The 24,321-nt window shown below is 33.2% G+C and overlaps 3 protein-coding genes across 5 annotated transcripts; 1 reads left to right on the forward strand and 2 right to left on the reverse strand.

The window, feature by feature from the left end:
• Positions 1–511: 511 nt before the first annotated feature.
• Positions 512–8,967, reverse strand: LOC125828211 (inorganic pyrophosphatase TTM2-like). The gene is made up of 11 exons (XM_049507530.1): positions 8,607–8,967; positions 8,007–8,121; positions 7,021–7,216; positions 6,827–6,940; positions 6,537–6,710; positions 6,020–6,214; positions 5,289–5,411; positions 5,098–5,216; positions 3,748–3,856; positions 3,342–3,638; positions 512–956 (listed from the first exon to the last, which is right to left on the reverse strand). The coding sequence occupies exons 1-11, from the start codon at positions 8,941–8,943 to the stop codon at positions 744–746; spliced, it is 1,992 nt and encodes a 663-aa protein (XP_049363487.1). The 5' UTR covers positions 8,944–8,967; the 3' UTR covers positions 512–743.
• Positions 8,968–17,808: 8,841 nt separating this feature from the next.
• Positions 17,809–20,209, forward strand: LOC125828123 (cytochrome P450 71AU50-like). Its single transcript, XM_049507426.1, has 2 exons — positions 17,809–18,708; positions 19,539–20,209. Exons 1-2 carry the CDS (start codon positions 17,824–17,826, stop codon positions 20,151–20,153), a joined length of 1,500 nt encoding a protein of 499 aa, XP_049363383.1. The 5' UTR covers positions 17,809–17,823; the 3' UTR covers positions 20,154–20,209.
• Positions 20,210–20,680: 471 nt separating this feature from the next.
• On the reverse strand, positions 20,681–24,321 carry LOC125828091 (6-phosphogluconate dehydrogenase, decarboxylating 2-like). 3 transcript variants are annotated; one of them, XM_049507397.1, is made up of 2 exons: positions 24,257–24,321; positions 20,681–22,430 (listed from the first exon to the last, which is right to left on the reverse strand). In XM_049507397.1, the coding sequence occupies exon 2, from the start codon at positions 22,419–22,421 to the stop codon at positions 20,964–20,966; it is 1,458 nt and encodes a 485-aa protein (XP_049363354.1). In that variant the 5' UTR covers positions 22,422–22,430; positions 24,257–24,321; the 3' UTR covers positions 20,681–20,963. The 3 variants fall into 3 exon arrangements, with proteins under 3 accessions (XP_049363354.1, XP_049363352.1, XP_049363353.1); XM_049507395.1 differs by having other exon boundaries at positions 24,088–24,305; XM_049507396.1 differs by lacking the exon at positions 24,257–24,321 and adding an exon at positions 23,785–23,797.

The raw sequence follows: 24,321 nt of genomic DNA on the forward strand, positions 1-24,321 counted from the left end.
CCATGTGGCTACGCCATTGAACACTACCCTCCAAATAAGACCCTATCTGACACGAATTCAGAATGAATAATCAGACTTCAATATGAGTACTGGACACCAAGAGTACCGGACACTAGTTTGGTTCCACTTTGTCATTTATGTTTGTTCTTCCCAAAGCAGAGATTCAGTACTGTGATGACTCTGTCCTTTACTTTTTAACTTTTCAAGGAAACGTCATTTTCCTCACGAGTCTTTTATGCCAACTTGACATTTGCTGGTTTAATACGATTTCTCCTTTCACCTAACCTCCTTTCAGTTGGTTGGGAAGAATTGGAGTATTCTTGTATAGTGTTAAATTAGGTGTAACAGGTGGACAAGTTAGATTTATCATTATAATATTCAGATGGCTCCATTGACCGTTAGAGACTTTAGTGTCACTCTCTGAGTCTACATCTTGAGCGCTGAGAGGCTGCTAATCTTATTCACTATCACACACATCAAAAGTCAAAACACACTGAAACTCCAAAACATATAGTGAAGAACATATTTATTAAATGAACCCAAAATTTTCTAATTCATTCCCTTCTTTAACAAAACTCATCAATCAGAAAGCATCACATTCTGCCTTCTTAGCCTCAAAATCACAGATCAGTTTGATCCATGAGCAGTATTTTATCCCGATTGAAGGGTACAACGCTATGAAAAAATGTAAGCTGTGTAGGAGAAAAAGAAAAATCCTACAGTAAAAATATTAGAATGAAGAATCAGTTACGGTGTTGGAGGCTCTTAAACAAGAGAATTCCCAGGCCACCAACTGCTAATGTTAAAATGAGAGGTTCTCTGATGGTTTTGATTGTATCCCTTGTCTTGTTCATTCTTGCTTGTCGAGACTGTTCTCCTAATCTCTCGCGAAGAACATTGCTAACGTTGTCCAGCTGATGCATAAGTTGACGCTGTCCACGTGCAATATTGGATATCTGTATCCGAAAGGGATGTATAAGAGAACAACCAAAGAGGTTAAGATACTTTAGGCGACAAATTCAGTGTACAGGAATAAGGAAATATTCATCTGATAATAAATTAGTTATCTTCTGTAACAGTAAGTTAAAAAAGTCATACATTCCCTTCCTAATCACATATATGTATATATACTACAAACTTTATGTAGTATACCGTCAAAATGATAGCCAGAATTGCCTTTTTAAAGAAAAACTATCTATGGCTTACCACGTCGAAGCAAATGTAGCCGATTCAATTTCCTAAAACCCATAATATCTTCAAACACAGGTGCAGAATGTTGCACTAGCAGCTTCATATTAAAAAAAATGCAAAGAAACTTCATTTTGCACAGGCATTTTGAACCCAAAAATGAACAAGTGCAACAGCCAGAATAAATTCCTAGGGTTTCATTTTTTCATGCTCGGACCTTCTTAGCAATCTTGCTGCTGCTATTTCTGGCATTCAGCTGTGGTGTGCCAATGCCACTTCAGACATGAACGTCCCCTCTGGCTCAGACGCAGCCATGCACAATATTTACTTTTATGTTTATTTTTTTTGCTTTTTACGTTGCTAGGTTGTTATTGATGTGCTTAACTCTTTCACCTCATTGTAATTTTGATAGGGATAAGGTACAAGTACCCCCTAGACTATGACCGAAATCCTAGAAATGCACCTTAACTAAACTAAGGTCCTATTACTCCTGAATCCATTTTTTTTTTGTAATGTTGTACACCTTTTTGGCTTACGTGGTATCAAAATATCTCCACGCGCCTCAACTGCGTGGAGTCACGGAGTGTGCCACGTAAGCCAAAAGGTGTACAAAATTGCAGAAAAATGAGTTTAGGGGGGTAATAGTACCTTAGTTTAGTTAAGGTGTGTCTCTGGGATTTCGGTCATAGTCTAAGGGGATACTTGTGCCTTATCCCAATTTTGATATATTGTAATGAACTAATGTTTTTATGAATACATGATCACACAATTAAATTGTCATTCTGATCATTTATTGGTAATTTGGTATTTGTTTGTTTGTATACAACTACATAATGTTTTAGGTTTGATTACGTGTTTATGTAAAATAGTTATGTGTTTATTAATTGCAAAAGGAAAAAAGGAGGAAGACTAAAAGAGGATATATAATTGAAATTGTCTAAATGTTGAAATTAATTAAATTGCTAAATTGGCCTATATCTGTGTGTTAAGACTTTACGCATATTCAACTAATTAGAATTTAGCATTGCAGGCATGGGGTTATTATAAGGGAAAATTAGGCCCTACATGATGAATATTAGAAGTGCTTCTCTTCTTTGATTCCTTATTGATCTCACAAAGCACCTTTGTTATATCAATAGTCGCTGACCTTCTTAGCTTAGTCTTATTCATCTTTTGTATGCATCCTTCAGACTGAGTAAGGCATTTTTATTAATTTTTTTATGGAAAAGGTGTCAGGCAAGTATTAGAGAAGATACCAGATGGCTGTGTAAAAGGCCAAATTTTTAACCATCTCAGTGCATCCCATCATTGAGAATAATTTATTTATTTTGGTTAGTCATGATCATTGCGCTCCTTAGTCCTTTCAAGCGAGAATGAGTGTAGTTGCAAGCCAGGTTTAACTAATGATCAATTAATAACAGACTTACAACGTTTTTGTTGCTTCTATGCTTTCAAAAACTACTTTCCGTTTTTGTTGCTTCTATGCTTTCAAAAACTACTTTCTTTATGTTGCTCTATTTTGTCTTTAAATAATTGAGGAGACGGTGCGCAGATGCACCAGTGAGGAGGTGTGAGGGGCTGGTTGTAGAGGGTACGCGGAGGGGTAGAGGTAGGCCTAAGAAGTATTGGGGAGAGGTGATTAGACAGGACTTGGCTCAGCTTCGCATTACCGAAGACATGACTCTAGATAGGAAAGCGTGGAGGTCACGTATTAAGGTTGTAGGTTAGTAGGGCTAGAGTGTTGTCCTCCCTTGCGAGAGTATGGGTTGTTAGCGTTTGTAGTAGTCCTTGCCTTACACTTGCAGGTCTTGTTTGTGTTACATATAGCCTTCTGGTTTTTATTGCGTTTCACTTCTCTCATTGTTTTACTGATGTTGCTGTCCCCTTGTTGATTATAACTATCTTTCTTATTGGATGTGATGTTTTACACAATGTTTTCCTCGCCTGTTACTTGGTTTTGATGTACTTGAGCTGAGGGTCTCTCGGAAACAGCCTCTCTACCTCTACAAGGTAGTGGCAGGTTCTGCGTACACTCCACCCTCCCCAGACCCCACCTAGTGGGATTTCACTGGGTATGTTGTTGTTGTTGTTGTTGTTGTAGAATTTAAATTTTCAACTCATTCAAAATTTTAAGCCCAAGAAAAAAAACTTACCTCTTCCATCAAGGTAGACTCCTTTCCAATAGTGGAAGTAAAAGATGAGGAATTAGGCATGATGGACCCAGTCAACGAGCCGTTCTCCAAACCAGAGATGAAATAGTTAGTAGGAGCAGATCCAACGCATGCTTCAGTTTCTAACGTCAGATTTTGTATGCATGGTGAAGCTTGTTTGTTTCTCGGAGAAGCTCTTCTGCTGCACAACTTAGAATTAAGTTCTTCCATTATAGACGTGAAGTCGTCCATCCGGTCATTCAACGTAGAAATTTGCTCCAATAGATGTGTGACCGCTCCCTTATGGAATAAACAAGAAAAAATGTCATGTAAAGAATGATTAATGCCTAAAAAAGAAAAATGTTTTAGTTTGCATAAAGAAAAAATAAATAAATGTGAATCATTGCACCTGGTTTGCTAATCTTGTCCCTGATTCCTCAATCCTGTCCTTCCTCTGATAATCAGAACTAACATTGAGATTTTTGTCCCTGTTAGTTGAATATGAATGTGACAATCCGCTGCACAAAGCACATCAATCACAAATCAATTTGACATCAAAATGTTTCCCAGGTCCAGAGAAAAAGAAAGAATCATATCCACTTCTGTTGTTCCCACCTACCCAGCTATCCCCTACCCCAATTGGTTTGTGTAGATAAGGTACATCTGTACATATTTCTTCATTTTATATAGCTCTGTTCTATTGAGCATGGAGTTTAAGAAAGAAAGAAACACTTTTTGAACTTGTGGCATTATACATATCATGACCTTTCTGTGGTGGTAAAATCATGTCATTAAGAGTAAAATTGGAAGTTCAAAGTTATAGTTGTTCCAAATATAGGAAGGTGTCATTTTTAGGTCTTGAACCTTCGCGCTGACTGTTCGCTTTTGGGACAGAGTAAAAAGGCAGAAGTTTCAAAAAAATAAAACAGAGGAAGTACTTGTCATCCTGAGGTACTGGCAGGAGATGTGAGTAACACGATAACGTAAATGTAGATCAGTAAACAAAAGGAATAGTGACTACTGTGGTACACATATGGTAAAATTGAAAATTGCAGCTAACTAATAACCCAATGCATTCCCTCAATTTGTCTATTAAAAGACAGTTTTCTTGTCAGACACCCTAGCAGGTGCAGAGAGAGTCAATGCATATCAAATGAAAGAATGACTTGCTCATGTACAAGAGCAAAAATCTAATTATATCAGTACTTTCATAAGGTATGATTGATTTAATAATTTGAATATGATATTCTCTCAACATAAATTCAATATTTCATAAGGTGCATGTACATAAAATCTCCCATCATCCTATCAGACAGCAAATTATATGTGCTTCCTTTTAACCTTTGTATCAATAACTCATGAGATTCTGTACTTGTTTCGTTAGACTCTAGTGCAGCAACTCCTGAAAGTCACGTTTATGTTCACATCATGCAGAAGCAAGAAGACTAGTCAAGTGCACATGTGAGATCTGAAGAATCCTCCGGGTCCGCTGCCTCTACTCTCTCTCCCACCAAACCCCACATTGCTCCACCCCCTTCTTTCTTAGTTTCCTATTTTTGAGGCAATATTATATATGTGTGCTTTCTTTGATGGAAGTTGCCAAAAAAAAAAGAATATCTGAAGTTATCAAATGTTTTACTAACAAATAAATCTTTAAGCAATTATTGGCCACAGACAAGACATTAACTCAGTTTATTGATGAAAGATAACATTGAATAAACAAGTAGAAGGTAAGGAAAATATGGATCAAGTGCTGCACCTTCTGATATTCTTATTTCTCCATGCCCTCTCTGTCGAGGCTTGAGAGAGAGCTTCTTTAGGACTTGAGACAATATCTTCATCTAGACTAAGCTTTGTTTTCAAATCATCTGGTAGCGCCTGAAATGTGTTATCTGCTTAGGGATAAGAAGCAGGGACAGTGAATCACAAATGCTACGGAAGGTATCATACCATAACCTCATTCACAAGCTTCTCTAGCTGTATTTGTTCAATATATGTACGAGGAGTGTATGAACCTTCCAAACCCAGCTGCTCAGCGATACATTTTACAACAACACGATCTCTTCCTTGGACCTAGGCAAAGTTAATAGAGTTTAGCATATTTGAAATTTAATAGCATCTTCACTTATGACTCCATAAAAACAAACCTATCATAGTTTGTCAACTATGGGCAAAGAGAAACTTCCCCAACTATATACTCAACCTACAAAGAGTTTGTTCCTTTGCCAGAAAAATTCTCTGTAATTGGTACTCTATGTGAAGTTTGATAGATTGAATTTTCTTGTACGAGAAGAGAAGAAAATATTAGACTTGTTAGTCTTTTATTTTTATTTTTTATGAATATTTGAATTCTGAACAATTAGTTTGATGTAAACAGTCTTTTGACATAGTTATGAGGACAACACAAGAAATAATAAAAAAAGGTTCCCCGCAGATTCGATGTATTTCTCAATAGTTGACAAACAAACACATTTTGTGGTCAGGAAATCATTGCTCAGGTATAACTGAATGACTGTATCCACACAATGGAAATCAAACTTGAAGGGACATTTACGCATTTGAAATAATACAACTACTCGCTCGATTGTATTCAAGAATTAAAAGAAACCCCCTCGACAAGACCAAAAGTTTTGGGATATAATCATAGCGAGATGGACAAAAGTGAAGAAAATATATATTACCTGCACATAGTGGCGCTTTAGTTGCTCAAGCCAATCAATTTTCACACAAACCCTTTCATCAGAAAATACATGGCTGCTTCTTTTGAGGATGGCTGCCATTGTGTATCCCAAAGCCATCAATCCACCAAGAAGACGCACGCTAACTTCAAAACTGATTCTTGGTGATATGACAAATGGAGAATCAGTGACCCATTCCTACAATTCAAATCATGTTGAGCCAGACAATGTGAAGCAAGCTGTATGCAGTTGACGAAAATCAGAAGATGTGTGTGTGGGGTAAACAGATTTAAGCAATCTTGTTTTCTTAAAAGTTAAAACTCTAACATGTTTCAACTGCTTCAGGAAAAAACAGACTAATTTCAATACATGCATGATTTGAGAATTTATGTAAGAAAATAACAGATTGTCATGAGCAGTGGGCTTAAGATTAGCCAAGAAGGCCTAGCAGAGGAACTTCTTCGAAAACATTGCCTGTTATTCTTCCAAGAGAAAAAACCATTATATAAAAGGAGCATACCTCAAACATGAGATTGTATTTCCCATCTTTATTTCGCATCCTCAGATATGATTGGCATGTCTCTGGATCTTCACCAGGTGGCAGAAGGTATATGTCATAGATCAGTTCCGTACTTTCAGTGTGTTCTTCAGGCAAGACAGACTTGATTTGTTCTACCTTCAGATTCCTTGATGACTAAAAGCGAGAAAAAATAGATCAGTCCTTTCTCAACAAATTTCTAGATAGAGTTTGGAAGCTATTATATTCTAAGACCGGATATAGGAGGTCTGAAATCAAGTTATTGCTCTTACCTTTAGAATGTACGTAGGACTCTGAAATCCAGAAAAAGGATTAAATTTGTTGATAATTTTTATGTGTGCAGTTTTGAGATCAGGCTCAATGTAAGCCTTGTACATTGGATAAACCTGCACAAGACATTACAGCTGGAAGTGTGAGAAGACAATCTAGTCAAACTTTATCTGTATTATAAATTGGAGAAACAGACCGTTTCAGATACTTGGTGGATTATTTCTGATGGTTCCTGCCCTGCACGTTGTATGTCGCGTAAAACTCTTTTAACAAGGTCAAAGTGAACTCCACCATTTACAGATATGCGAAGATCCAGGAAAGGCCGCAACTTTTCATTCAGAGCATAGATGCCCTCAATAACCACAATGCAGGAGCTAGGGACTTCGACAGTCCTACAGCACACCAAATTGTGTAAGTTCGGTTCATACTTATATGCTACATATAGATAATGAAGACAAGCAACATCAAAGAACTTTCAGATAAAATAGCTGGCCAAAAATAAACGTGGGCAAGGACAATGGATTAAGCATGAATCCAGAGCAAGAGAAGAGTAATGCTTGACCTCAGCATAAAAAAGATAATAACGAGACGACTATACAATCACTGAACACTCGATGCAGGTTAATAAAGAATATTTCATCATGGCCTCATTTAAGAGTCAATGAACAGAAGCACCATATTTGTAGAGTACTTGAAAAAGAATAAAGCAATATTTAACTAGTTGACAGGATTCACAAAGTGCCAAGCAGAAGCAAGGATCCACTTTACAAGAAAAACAGTCATGGCACTTCACAACTATTTACAGAAACCCAAACATGAGTATCTGCACGAGCATTTAATCAACACTGGTATGCAGAATTTAAAGTCGGTTTATAGTTTGAAGAAGCATACAAGTACCTAACATATCAGGGAAAATAAGGTGTCCATGTAACAAAGTTGTAAGTTATAATTTTTCTGTACAACATAAAAATATAATTTGCTGATTTACAAAAACAAATGAAGTTTTCTGGACGTGTTTCCCAGATAAGTTATCAAATAACAAACACTTAATATAGTCCACAGTCTAACAACAGGTTTACCAACTTGTTTTGGTTTCTGTGCAGTGCCTTGTACACAAAGTCGCAAAAGACGTAGATGCAGATAAGAAAGTACACTTTTACATTTAGAAGTAAGGAGCTGGACCTGTATCCTATTCGGGAACTAGACTTGAAATCATATATCGGAATCTCTGCTGCTTTCCCAATCTTGAGATCATTGATGTTTTTCAGCAGCGTATCATAGTCTGTTAGGCGTGGATCTGTTTCAAAAACATGATAAGACCTGGTAAACATATCACAAATCACAATACAGAACCCACAAATCACGAAAAAGGGCTTATTCTACAGCACCCACAAATCACAATACAGCACAATCACTTAGTTAACTAAATTCATGAGCAAAAAGAAGACAGCTGTCCATTCATAAAAAAAAAGGGCAGGGTCAATGAAATGTAAATAATCATTGAATCCCAAGGAAAAAAAGATTTCCAAGGGGATTTTTTAGGATGTGAACCTCCTTTACTAAGATTTATAGGGTAGATTTCCTCAAAGATCCAATCATTTTGATCTTCAATTACTCTTACCAATTTTTAGTGTAATCCTGAAATGTCTAAAGAACATGATGAAATTCAAATGATGTTTCTCTCTTGTCAATCAGCTTTCCCTACACTCTCAATCACCTAATTTTCACCTAAACAGAAACATCTCGAAGCACTATTGGGGAAAAAAGGTAATGCATTCTTACCATCAAAATTGCCATCAACAATTCGACTAGCATCATTGTAGTTATCCATTGATATAACTGCAATGCTTGGCATAAAGTTCATTATTTTATCCGTAAATACGGTCTTTCCAGCACCAGAGGGACCAGCGACTCCTATCATTATCAGTCCTTCATTCTTCTGAACCAACACTTGGCATGCACGGATTACAATGAAGAATCCTTTCTCAAATGACAAATTATCTGGTATTGAGGAAATCTCGTATCTATCACAATCCTTTCTCTTAATTAGTCGAACCTGATCCTTTAAGAGACCAGCTCTCTGATTAATGGATTCAGCATTAGCAGTATCTATATCCATTGAAAGATAAAGTTATGCCAGATTTACTCTGCAAAATACCCAAAAAAACAAAAGGGAAACAAATAAGAACGAAAATTCAAAGATAAGTGAAAACAGTAAATTGTAAGATAGACGATCTGCAAGCATAGATTAGCAAACAGCTCTCATCAAACATGATTACGTGAAAAAAGCCAAAGAAATTGGATGGCTGAGAGAATTATGATGTATCATAATAGCTGCTTCCCCTCTAAACATTTCAGAAGAATGAAGTTCTCCTTTATTTTCAATTCTTGCAACATGGTTGACACAAAATGAAACAAGCATAGTTTTATCATTAATTATACACTAACACCACAAATTAGTTAACGAATAAATTAGGAAAAGACCATTCCTTGTCCATATTGGATGCACACACCCATCAATGTTGGCTTAGACTGTTGAGAATACAATTATATAACAAAAGTGTGTTCTCTCTAATAGCTTAAGCTTTTAGATGATGAGATAGTCACACACTTCAACAAAAACCCATAGTTAAATCCATGTAATAGGTGATAAATAGTGCGAGATAGCTCAATAATCTTGAAATGTTTTGCTTAGTTGCTTCACTGAGAAAGTACACATAAATCCATGGTCTATGTGGTAAAAAGCAGATGGCAATGCAGTCTTACTTAGCACTGGAGCATTAAGCCGTCACTCAACTATACATCAATTCCAAATTAGAAAGAGTTTGTTATATGAATATTTCTGTATCCATTCGGCTCTATATTTACCGGCTAGAAAAACCTAATGTCCAAATATGTAAGAAAAGTAGAGTCATTCACAATTTTGTAGAATTTGCATCAATCATTCACTTATGTTCAAAGTTCCCAACAAAAGTTTTGAAATCATCTGTTGTTTTATAGCTTGTAATGCATCAGCCTTCTACACAAACATAAAGATAAGAACTTTCCCTCTACTTCTCAAATATCCTGAAACTAGTTACAAGCTAGCTTTTAGTAGCTCTTTTCACTATGCTTCTTTATTCTCTTTCACCCATACTTTTACGTCGTTCAACAATCAACTAAAATTTTTGTATACTTTACTACGGTGGGGCAAGGTAGGGCCAACAGGTTTCATCCAAACCACCTTCGACGAAAAATTACATTGTTTCAAAAAAAATAAATTATGTATATATATATTGCACCCCTTTTTCAACCCATTAGTGAAAATTTTGGGTCCACCGCTATATCTGATCCATGTTAGTATACTAAATTAAATTCATGAGAGGCAGTATCTTTAAGCAGATCATGATTAACAGATACTTCCAATTCAGACAGAAATTTATGCAAAATTACATGGTTCCGCAATCAAAGAAAAGAAGGCTATTAAACCGAATAACAAAGAAACATGATGACTAGTTGAACAAAACCAATAAACAAAGAATACCCAGATGAGAAAAAGCGAAAATGCACCCAAAACAGCACAAATTTGGATTCAAAACTACCAACTTTAACAGTTGAGCAACAAGCATTACATGAAGAAAAAAGAAATTTTGAAATATACCCAGAAAATTAAATGTAGCAAAATATGCAAAACCGAACAAGATTTTTGGATCAGAATACAAAATCGGGACTGACCTATATGCAAAAATTGGGGTTCTGCAAGAAAAATTATAGGAGAAGCTTTTGGTCCAGCTTCCTATGGTTGCCGGGATTGCATTTATATACGTTTTGTCTAATTTTTACTATTTTTTATTTGGTGAAATCTTTTTTTACTGAAACAATAATATTAAGTAGTACTAATAAAATAGTGGAAACTATGGATACATCTAAAATATATGTATTTTTTATATCAGATTCATTAAAATATGGAGGTGAGCGAAAGAGTTAGATACATGCGAATCCACTGAGATATAGTGTATTTAAAACAAATTACACATAATATTGGTTTCATGTATCTGCGATATATATATCTAGACATACCAAATACATGTATCTAAAGTACAAATTCTAGTAAGTTTCATAATATTAAAAAGGAAAGGAAAGGAAAGTGAAGCAATTAGATGCTAAAACAGTGAGATTTATGTAAGTTATAATAAAATTGTTACACCTTTTTTTCGTGTGCGGTGATTTTGATGTTAGAAAGTTATATCTAGTGATGATTGAAAGATGTTTTGTAGTGTAAATGTATATAATCAATGTGTATATATATATGTATACAATGTAGATATATTATTTAAACTTTATGTGTGTGTATAATTTTTTATAAGGTGTATAATAATAATGTAAAATTATGTATAAACACCTTTATACACTATTATATATTTGTATACAAGTTTATTCATTATGTACAATAAATGTATAATGTTGTATATAAGTACTATTGCGAAAAAATTAGATATAGTGGTGTACTGCGAAAATTTAGGCTATATACATGTAATTATTTTTATTAAATTGAATATTATTATTCGAAGTTAATGAAAAAATAACAAAAAAGAAAAGAGAGATGTCAAAGAGAGACAGGGAGATGCTAAAAGAGAGAGCAAGTTGAGATTTCAGAATTTAATTATAACTTGTCATTATTTTAGGCCTGTAATATATTTAGGATCATATAGTCCAAAGTTAGGCCTTTTTAAATTGCTACACCATGTCATTTTCACAATAGAATATGTATCTGTTTGCGTGCAACTTGATATTTCATTAAAACTAAGATCGATGGAAAGAAATTATTAATGTACAAATTTGAGGAGATATTTGTCACCTCCCACCAACAATAGATACCAAGGTAACTCTATATGCCAAAACTAGGACAGATGAAAAGAAATCGTGATTATCAATCCACTCCATTAACCACTTCACCACATCTTTAGATACACATCATTTCTTAGTAAAATCAACATTTAATGTCCAATAAATTATAGAATAAAATAATTTGATTATTTTTCCTTGAAGATCATACTGGATACATGTAAATCTCCAAAAAAGTAAAGAACTAATTCTTTCAATATTTATTTTGTGCTTACTACGCACCACACTTTTTTGAAGCTCAGTAATTCCTTTTTAGTTGATATAATTTGACATGTTAGGCATCAAAAACTCTAGGAAACTAGAAGTCAAGTTAGAATTATTTACGTATAATTTATTATCTATAATTAAAGATCTATCATTACTATAAAATATTGTATTCTAAAGAGAAAATAGTATTAAGAAAAGGTATACAAACGAGGTATAATAGCTTGTTTCAACCAGTTATTTAAGAAATTTATACAATATCAGTCTTTTTATTATTCTATCGAGTATCGAGTATAATCAAATTAAGATCTTTTGAATTTTTTTCAATCTTCTCGATTTCGGTACAATTTGGCTAATTTTTAATAATTTATTTTTAACATGAGATGTGATTATGTTGTTATTATGATATCTCATTTACTTTCGCAAGGAATCAAGGGCGATCTTATTACATATTAGGGATAGTCCAGTACACTAATTTTTTGTGTTGTGTGGGTGATTTGAGCCCATGACCTTCTGATTATATGACAATAGTTTTATCAAGTCAGGTCCAAGGCTTCCCTTCAAATCTGATTCCTTATAAAGATCAACATTTAATATCAAAATCATAGAATAAAATAATTTGACTCTTTTTTCTTCAAGACCATGATGGATTACATGTTCAATCTCCAAAAGTAAAGAACTCATTCTTGTTCAAATATTCTTTTATTGCTTTATGTGCTTACTATGCACCACCCTTTTTTATGCATAGGAATTGCTTAATTAGTCAACACAAATTGACATATTAGGCATCAAACTCTAGTCATTAGAAGTCAAGTTGACAAAGGAAGAATAAAAAGTTTCTCCTATTTTAAGTTTTTTTTTTCTCTCTCACCATTTATTGAACATCTTGAATCTTGGTGATTGATAACATTTTTTTAAGAAAAGCCTCAAACAATGTGTTTTAAAAAATATATATATAACATCAAATAGAAATTATTCAAAGAAACCATGTGAACTTTGGTCCAGTTTTGATTAATGGTAATATCGAATATCGATTTAGTGCATATGTCAATCTTATTAATATAAGGTTGAGATTCACTTATATATAAAATATCTAAAATCTAAATATTATAAAATAATATTGAATAAATTATGATAAATGTTAGTTAAATGACTTTTGTGGGAAAAAAGTACTAATACTTATGTGATCATATGTAAAATTTAACATGTACTAATTAACCCTACAACTGTCTTATATTATAAGAAGATAACCATGTTAAGATTTGTTTGATAAAATTTGGTAACGAAATCTAAGTTGCAGCTTCTATTAAGTAAATTATTAATGTTGATTCCTTTTTTTATTGGTCAATATATATGATAACAGGTGAAAAATGGAAATTTGTTAAATGAAACAAATTCAAATACAAAGAATTAATAATTTACATTTTCACTTCTTACCATTCTATATAAAGAAGATTGTTGTGTTGCTAATGTTTAACCATCAAAATGCAAAAGATGTAAAAACAAAACAATTGATTTGTGGATTATAGGTGGAAGAAACATCAAGTGATTCCATCTCATCTATTTAAAATTTTGGTAGATAATATTGCCGGATATTTGTGTTGGTAAAAAATAATAGGTATCTGGTGAAATAGTTGAAGTGCACACAAATGGTCCAAATAGCATAACCACCACTAAAAGAAAAAATAAATCCTAATTGGTTCGTCTTTCAGAAAGCAATAGAGTTTCTCTAGTGTTTGGATCTGTTATTTTCTTTAGTCTATTTTCTAGATTACAACTTGTATGGTTCTGAAATATTATTTGATGTTTGAGTTCCTTTGGTGCAACTTTACAAAACTAGGGAGGAAAAGTAGTTGTAAATACCAAAGGAACTCAAACATCAAATCTAAACTTTGTGGGCATTGAAATAAAGGGAAAATGATTTCATGTACTCTTTAATCTTGTGATTTAGAGCTGGTATATTCTTTGTTATAAAATGGTTTGCATATATTTCATCATTATACAAATGACTTATATATATCCTTATCGTTATACAAATGATCCAAATATACTATTTTCGTTTAACAAAAGTGCAAAGATTAATTTTACAAAAAGATGCGTGAAAAAATAAATCCCTTTTAATTTTTTTTTTTTGTCACTCATCTTCTTGTAATTAATTAGCCATAGACACATCAACATTAGTCTACGTTAAAATAATGAAATTGCCCTATTATTTATTTTAGGACCATAAAATATTACTGATAGAGACAGATTTAGAACTGAAATTTATAAAGTCCTATCTCTTTACACTTTTGGAATTATGAAATCAAAAGTTAATATAGCTTTGAACCATTACATTTTTAAAATCATGAGGTTAAGACCTACTTTTGTTGCAATTTTAACATATAAAGTTATCTTCTGCATAAATTATTTTTTTTATCATTATTTATAAGTAGTTATTGTTAATTTAGGATTTAAGTCCTTTCAAGTGAATAAAACTATGTAAATAAAGTGTAGCCACATTAAATAAGGAGCATAACATTTTCAAATGTTAGGCCCGTGCTCTGCACGGACGGTACTTGTCTAGTTTGTATAGAGGAAAGGCTCAAAATAGTCCCTCATCTTTGGGTTAAGGCTCAAAGTCATCCTTGAGTTTTCACATGGAGCACTAATAGTTCCTCATGTTTGCAATATTGGTGCACTTTTGGTCCTTCTCCAAAATTTTACCTATTTTTTAACATTGATTTTATCTATAACTTATGTAGGATATGTTCAATCGTCATTTTATATATTTAGTAAAAATAATAACTCCATATGAGAGAATGTGAGAAGAAAAACATCTTGTTTTGTTTAGTAGAAATTGTATTGCAGGTAAAGTCGAGAGGTTCATCGCGATAATTTCACGTGCAATAGTATAAATTTTTTTCTTTTCTTCCAACATCATATGTTAAGATGTTCTTAGTTTAGCTGCAGTAATATTTCTACTGAACAGAACAATGTGTTCTTCTTATCACCTTCTATCACATAGAGTTATTATTTCTACTAAATATATAAAAAGACGATTGGACAATCCTTACATAAAATTGTGGACAAAACTAATGTTAAAAAATAGGCAAAATTTTGGAGGAGGATCAAAAGTGCACCAATATTGCAAACACGAGGGACTATTAGTGCTCCATATGAAAACTTAAGGATGACTTTAAGCCTTAACCCAAAGATGAGAGACTATTTTGAGTCTTTCCTCGTTTGTATACATAGAAGAAGATTCTTAATGATTGAGTTAGCTAGTTGACAAGCTTAATGATAAAGTAATCTTCACCAAATATGAGCGTTTAATTAAAAGAATATAGTTTAGTAATTATATGAATGTGTGGATATATATATATAATAGTAATATATCTTGGTTGTAGTAAGTGAGAATACTGTCAATGGTGACAATCTTGATGATTGTGATTTGTGTACCTAAAGCAATAATAGGAAAATATCGAATACTTTAAGAATATATGGTATTTTTTTTACCAAATTAAAAACTACAATATTCGATACTCCATTATCTACTTATTTTTTACTTTAATTCGTGATCTTCAAAGGCGGACGAAAGGGTGCACGTGCACCCGCTAATTTCGGAAAAAATCATATGTATATATGTATATCTACTTTGAGAAACAAGCAGAAATTAGAATAGAAATAACATGACCCATGAGTAACATAAGAGTGTTTTTGTATTGTTGGTACAAGCCAAAGAAATCATCCTTCAGACCAGGGTTTGAATCCAACCATTTTTCATTGTTTTTATTTTAAGCTTAGGTTAGAGCTCATATTTGAGCTAAAAGTAATATTGGTGGACCTGAAGTCTTCAAATTTTCGGTTCACCTCTGGTAACCTCCATACATTCTTATCTAAGGTCATATACTTGACAAAATAAAGCTATGTCATTCCTTTCTAATCACCTCTTCTCAATATTTTTCGGTCTACCTCTACCTCTTTTCGTTCCACAATATCCAATATCTTGCACCTCCTTACTTCATCATTTACATTTTTTCTCTTTACATGTCCAAATCATCAAAACCTTTCTTTTTTTCAATTTTTGATCTTATCATTACTTATATGTCAACACATTCAACATGTTAGATAGATAGGCCTTTCACCATTAATTACTTCCCATCATATGTCTTTTCTCATTTCTGTTATTTTCTTCACATGGACCCCACATATCATAATTCTTTAATATATTTTGGTGAGTAAATTTTGTGAATCGTCACTCATATTTTAAAAATTATCCATTTAAGTTGTTATTATTATTTTTAAACTTATAATACCATTCAATTATCACTATTTAAAAAAAAAAGAAATACACTTAATACGATTACAAATATATTTATTATTTCGTCCAACCAAATTTTATATCCTATAAAAAAATAATACAGACTCAAAATCTTTCTACACTACTGTTGTGTTTTGCTTTTCAAACGCATGTTCTTGTTGTTTGATATTTGTCCTACGGTTTTTTTTTTTTTTTTTTTTTTAATCATAATTGGATTTTCCTTTAAGGAAAATGAAACATATAATTTTCATATTTGGCTAGTCCCTTTTTCGTAGGAAAAAAATCCAGACTCTACATTCGTTCCTTATAATTTAGTAGCATTTACAATGTAGTCCTAGTAGGCTTTGAGAGTTTTGTGTAGGGAGAGAAACAATTAGACACAAGTGATGCGTTATGATCAGTTGTGTGAACCTCTTTTTATTCTGAGTGAATTTTGTAAGGTTATTCCTTTCTATATTTTATACTCTCTTTATATAGTGAATTGCTCATCTCATCTTGTGGACATAAGTCGATTGATCGGACCACGTTAAATCTTTATATCATTTGATATATTTCTCGTTTATTTTTAAACTCATGATCTATCAAAGTTTATTTTGTTAGCTTCCGCATGATTACCTAATTATTTCAATCATACCACTTGTTTTCAAACACATTTTCAGTAATTATTTAATTATTCTTTAATCATAATTCATAAATCAATTAAGTTTGATCGCATGAAATTTCTACTTATGGATATAACTAGTTTATCGATAATGTTTTTTATCATTATTTTGTAGCTATTTAAATCTCACACTGATTTCTACCTATGGATATAAAACAATTAGTTTCGTTTCACCTAGTTAACTAGTTATCATGTAATAGTATATATATATATATTATTTTATTTTTGCTTCCAATTCTGTTTTAGCCTATAGTTAATTCTATATTGATGATTTTAGGAGTAAATAGCTTAAGACAATTTATTAAAATTTTGGTAAGCTGTTTTCTTTAAAATCCTGAAATCTAAAACTCAAAAGTCTTGAGTAGAATTTTTGTATCTTAAATTTTTTTAATCGAGTCTAAAATTTGGTTAATTTAAATGGATTGATAAATGTATTACTATTAATAATTAAAAAAAAAGTATATATATATATATGATTTTTTTTTCTTTTCATCATTTTTTCCCTTTTTTATAACATCTTTTTCTCTTCGTCTTTTCCCATTTTTGTTATTACTGTCATAGACAACTTAAGATGGACCACACCAATTAATATGGTAGATATTTCAACACCAACCAACAAAATTCATCAATTAATATGGTAGATATTTCAACACAAGAACCAATAAAAATTCTTCAATTTCACTAGCCCCCCTCCTAACTTCTTTGATAATTAAATACTTTAAATTATTAATAATCATGATTTATACGATTTTTATCATAATTTTTTTAAAATTTAATAAATAGAATAAATATATTAAAACAAAAAAATATAAAAGTTACATAAATGCCTTCGATTAAAAACAAACACATGGATCATGAGGTATCTGCTTCTAGCCTTCTCTATATAATAGTAAAGTAATATTTGCAAGTTAGGAAGTAAAAAAAAAAATAAAAAAAAATCTATATCCATGGCTTCAATATTCTTACAAGTTGTTGCACTACTTGTAGTGCTATACATTCTTCAAGAATTACACTACAAATTCATGAAAAAGAAGAAAAAACTCCCTCCTGGCCCAAAAGGGCTTCCAATTATTGGAAATCTTCATATGATTGGCCAAAATGTGCACCAAGATCTTCATAAAATAGCCAAAAATTATGGTCCCATAATGAGCATGAGATTTGGTTTTGTTCCTGTAATTGTTGCTTCATCTCCTCATGCTGCTGAACAATTTTTGAAAAATCATGATCTTATTTTTGCGAGTCGACCAAATAATAATGCTGCTAAATTCATCGCGTATGATCAAAGAAATTTGACATTTGGAAAATATGGACCTTATTGGCGAAATATGCGAAAATTATGTACGTTAGAATTACTTAGTACTCTCAAGATCAATTCCTTTCAAGCCATGAGAAAACAAGAAGTTACAAATTTTATGACTTTTATCAATGGGGCAGCTTCTAGTGGTGTTGAAATTGATGTTAGTGCTAAACTTGCTACATTAAATACTAACATGACTTGTTTAATGGTATTTGGGAAAAAATATATGGATGATGAATTTGATGAAAGGGGTTTTAAATATGTGATTCAAGAGACTTTGGTTTTAACAGCAACACCAAACATTGGTGAATTTTTCCCCTTTCTTAATGTGTTTGATTTTCAAGGAGTTGTTCGTCGTATGAAGGAATTATCAAAGATTTTTGATGAATTTTTTGAGAGAGTTATTGATGAACATGTTCAAGATTCCAAAAAGGAGAAGCAAACAAAGGATATTGTTGATACTATGATGAATATCATGCAATCTGGTGAATCTGAATTCGAATTTGATCGTCGTCATGTGAAAGCTATTTTGCTGGTAATGTTTTCTTCTATCATAAAACAAATAGAATTGCAAGTTAATTTTAATTGAGTTTAACTAATATTTATTGAAGTATAATAGGTAACTTGTCGTATTTTCATGATTACAAATTTCACTTTTATTTCGAATTACTTATAAATATCTTCGGATAACTTGATAGTATATTAATTTCTTTTGCATTAACCACATATTATAAGTCAATAGATAAAGACATGGAACATGGAAATATTAATGCATTTGAATTTGTTCCATTCGGGCGGATCTAGAAATTCAGGTACGATTTAGCCAAATTTAGTAGTTTTTGCTTAAATAGTAATGTTTTGTATTTCAAAAATTTATTATATAGATATATAGTTTAGAATCTAGTTGTGAAAACTTGGAGAAGTTATTTAAGAATTCAGAACCCATAAGGAGACTTACGTCTAGTTATCAGGTCATTTTAATTTTTTATATAGTTGATAACCTGTCTTATTTTCAAAACTACAAATTCCACATTTTTAAAGAGACTTAAGTGTAGACCTTTTGGAATGACTTGATAATGTAAGGAGTATCCAATTATACTCCCTCCGTCCCCTTTTAGTTTCGTGGTTTTCTTTTTTAGAGTAAAATGATATTAAGAACTTTAAATAATATTTTATGATCGAATTAATATAATCGAATTTAATTTTGAAATTAGTCAAATTGACTTTCGAAAAACATAACATGACAACTAAAAGAGGACAATGGGAGTACTAATAGCGTAGGTAACTTAAATTCTATTTAAAAGTATGTTAACATACATGTGAATGTTAATTAATTTAACAAATGAAAAATAACTCTTTATGCAGGACATGTTAATAGCTGCAATGGACACCTCATCAACAGCAATTGACTGGATTTTCACTGAACTTTTAAGGCATCCAAAAGTAATTAAGAAATTACAAAAGGAATTGGAACAAATAGTTGGCATGAATAGAATGGTGGAAGAATCAGACTTGGTAAAATTAGAGTACTTAGACATGGTCATAAAAGAAGGTTTTAGGCTTCACCCTGTTGCACCACTATTGATTCCTCATGAGTCTATTGAAGATTGCACAATTGATGGTTTTGATATACCTAAAGGTTCAAGACTTTTCGTAAATACTTGGGCGATTGGAAGAGATCCAAAAGTTTGGTCAGAACCCGAGAAGTTCATGCCAGAAAGGTTTGTTGGTAGTAACATTGATCTTCGTGGACATAATTTTCAACTTTTACCGTTTGGCTCTGGAAGAAGAAAATGTCCTGGATTACAATTAGGACTCACAACCGTTCGCCTGGTGCTAGCACAAATGGTTCATTGTTTTGATTGGAAGTTACCAAATGGTATGATGCCGAATGATTTAGACATGACTGAGAAATTTGGTTTAGTTATGACTAGAGCTCAACATCTAATGGTTATTCCTACTTATCGTCTGAATGTATAATAAATATTAAAAATGTCAAATGGGAAAGTTAATAAATATTATATTATGTTATATAATATTTACACACTTTATATTCACACAATAACAACTAGCAAATTAGTTCATGCTTAATAGCCATTCTTGTTGAAGTGATACTCAGAACTCATAAAAAGGGTGGAAAAGAGAGATGTGAAAGCTCCACAAAAACACAAGGAAAATTTGCAACACATATCTTTCCTGGTTTTGATGATACAAACAGGTCTATGACAATTTTCAGAACATTTCAACTAAATCAGCTACTAGCATCCATGCATCCAAGGGTCAATGAAGTGAGTTGAGAACCATAAGGTCTCAGAGGTTCACCAAAGACTAAAACTCAAAATGATTTCTTTCCATCTGTCCTAGCGTTGGTAGACAGAATTACCTGGTACCTATTGTTGGTGGAAGGTTTCTCGTGGAATGAGCGAAAGTTGGCCTTGACACCACGGTTATATAACAAAAAGAAGATACTAGCATGCACAACATTTGAAAAATGTAAGATGATGGAGTAGAGAAATGGTCTCAAATAACAAAAGAAAATGAGAAATACACATGGAAAAATACATTCTCTGTTTTTATATGATTGTATGTAACTCAAAGGACATGAAATGCGAGAAAAGGCGATAAGGCCTACAATACAAATAGGATGAACAACAACATAGGTAAAGTTCCAACATTTGAGAGACCACATGACAAGGTGATACTAACACAGGACCTAACAACCTCCTAGATTCAATGAAAACAACAACTTTATTCAATCAGGTCAAAATAAAAGGAAAACATCAGAAGAACTCAGTTCTTCGACTGTTTGGCAATCTTGAACCACTCAGTATGGAAAGCCCCTGGCACATCAATCCTCTCGTAAGTATGAGCACCGAAGTAATCCCTTTGAGCCTGAACCAAATTGGCAGGAAGACTTTCCCTCCTGTATGAGTCGAAGTAAGCAAGACTTGAAGACATACCCGGTGTGCTAATGCCTGAGTTTATAGCTAGGCAGACTACTCTTCGCCAAGCAGACTGACGTTCAACCATCTCTTTTGCAAACTCCTCATCCACGAGTAGGTTAGCAAGATCTAGGTTTCTGTCATAAGCCCCCTTGATCCGGTCCAAAAATATAGCACGGATAATACAACCACCCTTCCAAATCCTAGCAAGCTCCCCTAGTTTCAAGTCCCATCCTTTTTCAACACTCTTTGCCCTTATCAAATTCATGCCTTGAGCATAGCTACATATTTTGGATGCATAAAGTGCCTTTCTCACATCGTCAATCAATTGATTCTTGTCCACGGTCTGCTCAACAAAGATATCACTAACCCCGCTAGATTCAAATACTTTGGCTGCTTGAACTCTTTCATCTTTTAACCCACTAAGGAATCTTGAATCCAATGATGCAGCTATTGTGGGTGCAGCAACTGACAATTCAGCGGCTTGCTGAACAGTCCATTTACCAGTACCTTTCATCCCAGTTTTATCCAAAACTTTGTCCACCAAATATCCGTCTGCTTTATCATCCTTGACTCCAAATATATCAGCAGTGATTTCAATCAAGAAGCTCAAAAGCTCTCCTTTGTTCCACTCTGAGAAGACTTGATGTAATTCAGCGTTAGAGAGCTTACCGACAGATCTTAGTACGTCATAAGCCTCTGCAATTAACTGCATGTCACCATATTCAATTCCATTATGTACCATCTTAACAAAATTTCCAGAACCTCCTTCACCAATGTATGTTACACAAGGGCCACTGTCAGGAACTTGAGCTGCAACCTTAAGTAAGATGTCCTCGATGTATTTGTAGGCTTCAAAAGAACCTCCAGGCATCATTGAGGGTCCATTGCGAGCACCCTCTTCGCCACCTGATACTCCCATTCCGAGATAAAGAAGACCAAGCTCAGCCATTTCCTTTTCTCTCCTCTCAGTGTTCTCATACCATTCATTGCCACCATCAATGATACAATCTCCTTTCTCCATGAAAGCTGAAAGGGTTTTGATGGTCTGATCAACTGGTAAACCAGCCTTGACAAGAATGATTATGACACGGGGCTTTTGGATAGAGAGTACAAAGGACTCTGGATCATGAAAGCCATAAAGAGGAAGATTGCCTTCCTTCTTAGCTCGTTCAACAGTCTCGTCAACTTTTGAAGTGGATCGGTTGTAAACAGATATAGGAAATCCTTTCTCAGCAATATTGAGAGCAAGATTTTGTCCCATAACAGCAAGCCCAGCAAGACCAATTCTTGTCGGTGTAGCCATGTTGGTTACCTGTTATAAGAAGATGCGAGAATGTCATTTTCCCTTACAATGAAATGAAAACAGGAATGGTTCAAAGAGCAACAGAGAAGAAATAAAGAGAACAACTCTCAGCAATTTTTAAAGCAGATTCTGCAAGAACTTCCTGTCATTCTTACATTTGTACTGGATTGATCAAATAAAATGTATATTTGCATCAATCAAAAGCACTAAGAATGGTTTAACATTGATTTGCTAAAGTGCTGAAGATGTGACTTTATCAATCCAAAAAACAAAATTCAAGGAAATGACAACTCAGACTCCTTAACTATGACTTTAAAAGACAAGTTTGCAGACGACAAGAACGATACCAGGGAGAATGAGAAAATAAAGAGACAAGTGATTTATAGGCAACTCTCCTATTGTCCATCTCAATTCACATATCCTGTTTACCTTCAATGCTACAGAACCCATGTTTAGAAAATTTCTTGAATTACAAAACTCAGCTTACGAGCTTAGTGGCAAAACTTATTAACCGACTCAATTTATGAACTCAGGAAGGTCAATATCACCACAAAATCTAAGCAAATGGACCATGTTTTGGCTAACACCACAAGAATATCAGGTTGAGACATGAAACCAGACCGGAAGGAAGCATTTGAGCCACAACTTTTGAAAACTGAATAAACACATTATTAACAAGATCGGGGAAGCAAAAGTATAAATGAAATTGAAGCCAAATGGATTTACCAAACAACAGAGAGGACGATATAGATTAAATTATCCTAAAATACTAAAAAGTGCAGACGAAAGGATGATTCTTGCAAACAAAAGCATCAAGTAAAATTGCTAGATTCCCCATCTATGATGCTCGGACTCTTCAGGAATGTAATCAGTTGCGGGTCGGATCCTCCAAAAGTAGCGTATTTTGGAGGATCCGGTATGCAACAATTTTGGAGAGAGGGAGCAACATAGTTCCCCATCTGATGAAATGGAAAATAAAGGTCCAACTTTCTCTCCTAAAAGCACAAGAAGTAGCTACAAAATGTGCTCAAAAAGTCACAAACAAAATTGAGGACAATACCTAAGAAACCCAAGAATTATAAACCACAGGTACCATAATGTAGCTACAAAATGTGCTCAAAAAGTCACAAACAAAATTGAGGACAATACCTAAGAAACCCAAGAATTATAAACCACAGGTACCATAATATCTACCAGCAATGGAAACAATTCAATCATAAAACACCAAAATGTAATACAATGAGCAACTCCTACCCGAAAATCGAAGAATCTAGGCCAGATTATAGTCCAACACTAAAGAATCAAATCTTTCACAGATCAAACTGACCTCAAAACTCTAAACAATCACAAATAAAGATGAAACCTTTAACAGATTAAACTGACCTCAAAACTTTAGACAATCACATATAAAGATCAAACCTTTAACAGATTAAAATAACCTCAAAACTCTAAACAATCACAAATAAAGATCAAATCTTTAACAGATTAAAATGACTCAAAAACTAAACAATCGCAAATAAAGATAATACCTTTGACAGATTAAGCTGATTGAATAAAACCTACTATTACCTCAACCAAGTACCAAGATTCACCATATAATTCAGATGACAAAATCTACTTCAAGTAAATGAAACAAAAAATATGAAATGGGTAATCAAGATCAAACCTTTAACAGATTAAACTGATTCAAGAATCTCTTTTAACTTCAATTAAAAACCAAGATTTGCTTCAACCAATAAAGTATGAGTTTTTAATTCAAATAATTGTAATGGGGTTGTTGAGATTGATAGAAAATTGAGTATAAATAAAGATATAATTCAATGGTGTGGACTCACGTTCAACTCAAACGCGTTGGTTTTTTTTTTTTCCCTGTCAAACCATGGCGGCTGTTTATAGTATT

This window comes from Solanum verrucosum, unplaced genomic scaffold (assembly GCF_900185275.1).
Source record: "Solanum verrucosum unplaced genomic scaffold, falcon-dt-bn FXZP01000053.1, whole genome shotgun sequence".
Taxonomy (NCBI): domain Eukaryota; kingdom Viridiplantae; phylum Streptophyta; class Magnoliopsida; order Solanales; family Solanaceae; genus Solanum; species Solanum verrucosum.

What these genes read in the sequence shown, in the direction of transcription:
- LOC125828091 (XM_049507397.1), bottom strand. Translation starts at nt 22,421, where the DNA reads ATGGCTACACCGACAAGAATTGGTCTTGCTGGGCTTGCTGTTATGGGA.
- LOC125828211 (XM_049507530.1), bottom strand. Translation starts at nt 8,943, where the DNA reads ATGGATATAGATACTGCTAATGCTGAATCCATTAATCAGAGAGCTGGT. An exon ending in TCCACCAAGTATCTGAAACG is followed by an intron (nt 6,941 to 7,020) that starts GTCTGTTTCTCC and finishes TGTCTTGTGCAG; the next exon opens with GTTTATCCAATGTACAAGGC. An exon ending in TAAAGCGCCACTATGTGCAG is followed by an intron (nt 5,412 to 6,019) that starts GTAATATATATT and finishes AACTTTGCCTAG; the next exon opens with GTCCAAGGAAGAGATCGTGT.
- LOC125828123 (XM_049507426.1), top strand. Translation starts at nt 17,824, where the DNA reads ATGGCTTCAATATTCTTACAAGTTGTTGCACTACTTGTAGTGCTATAC. An exon ending in ATGTGAAAGCTATTTTGCTG is followed by an intron (nt 18,709 to 19,538) that starts GTAATGTTTTCT and finishes CTCTTTATGCAG; the next exon opens with GACATGTTAATAGCTGCAAT.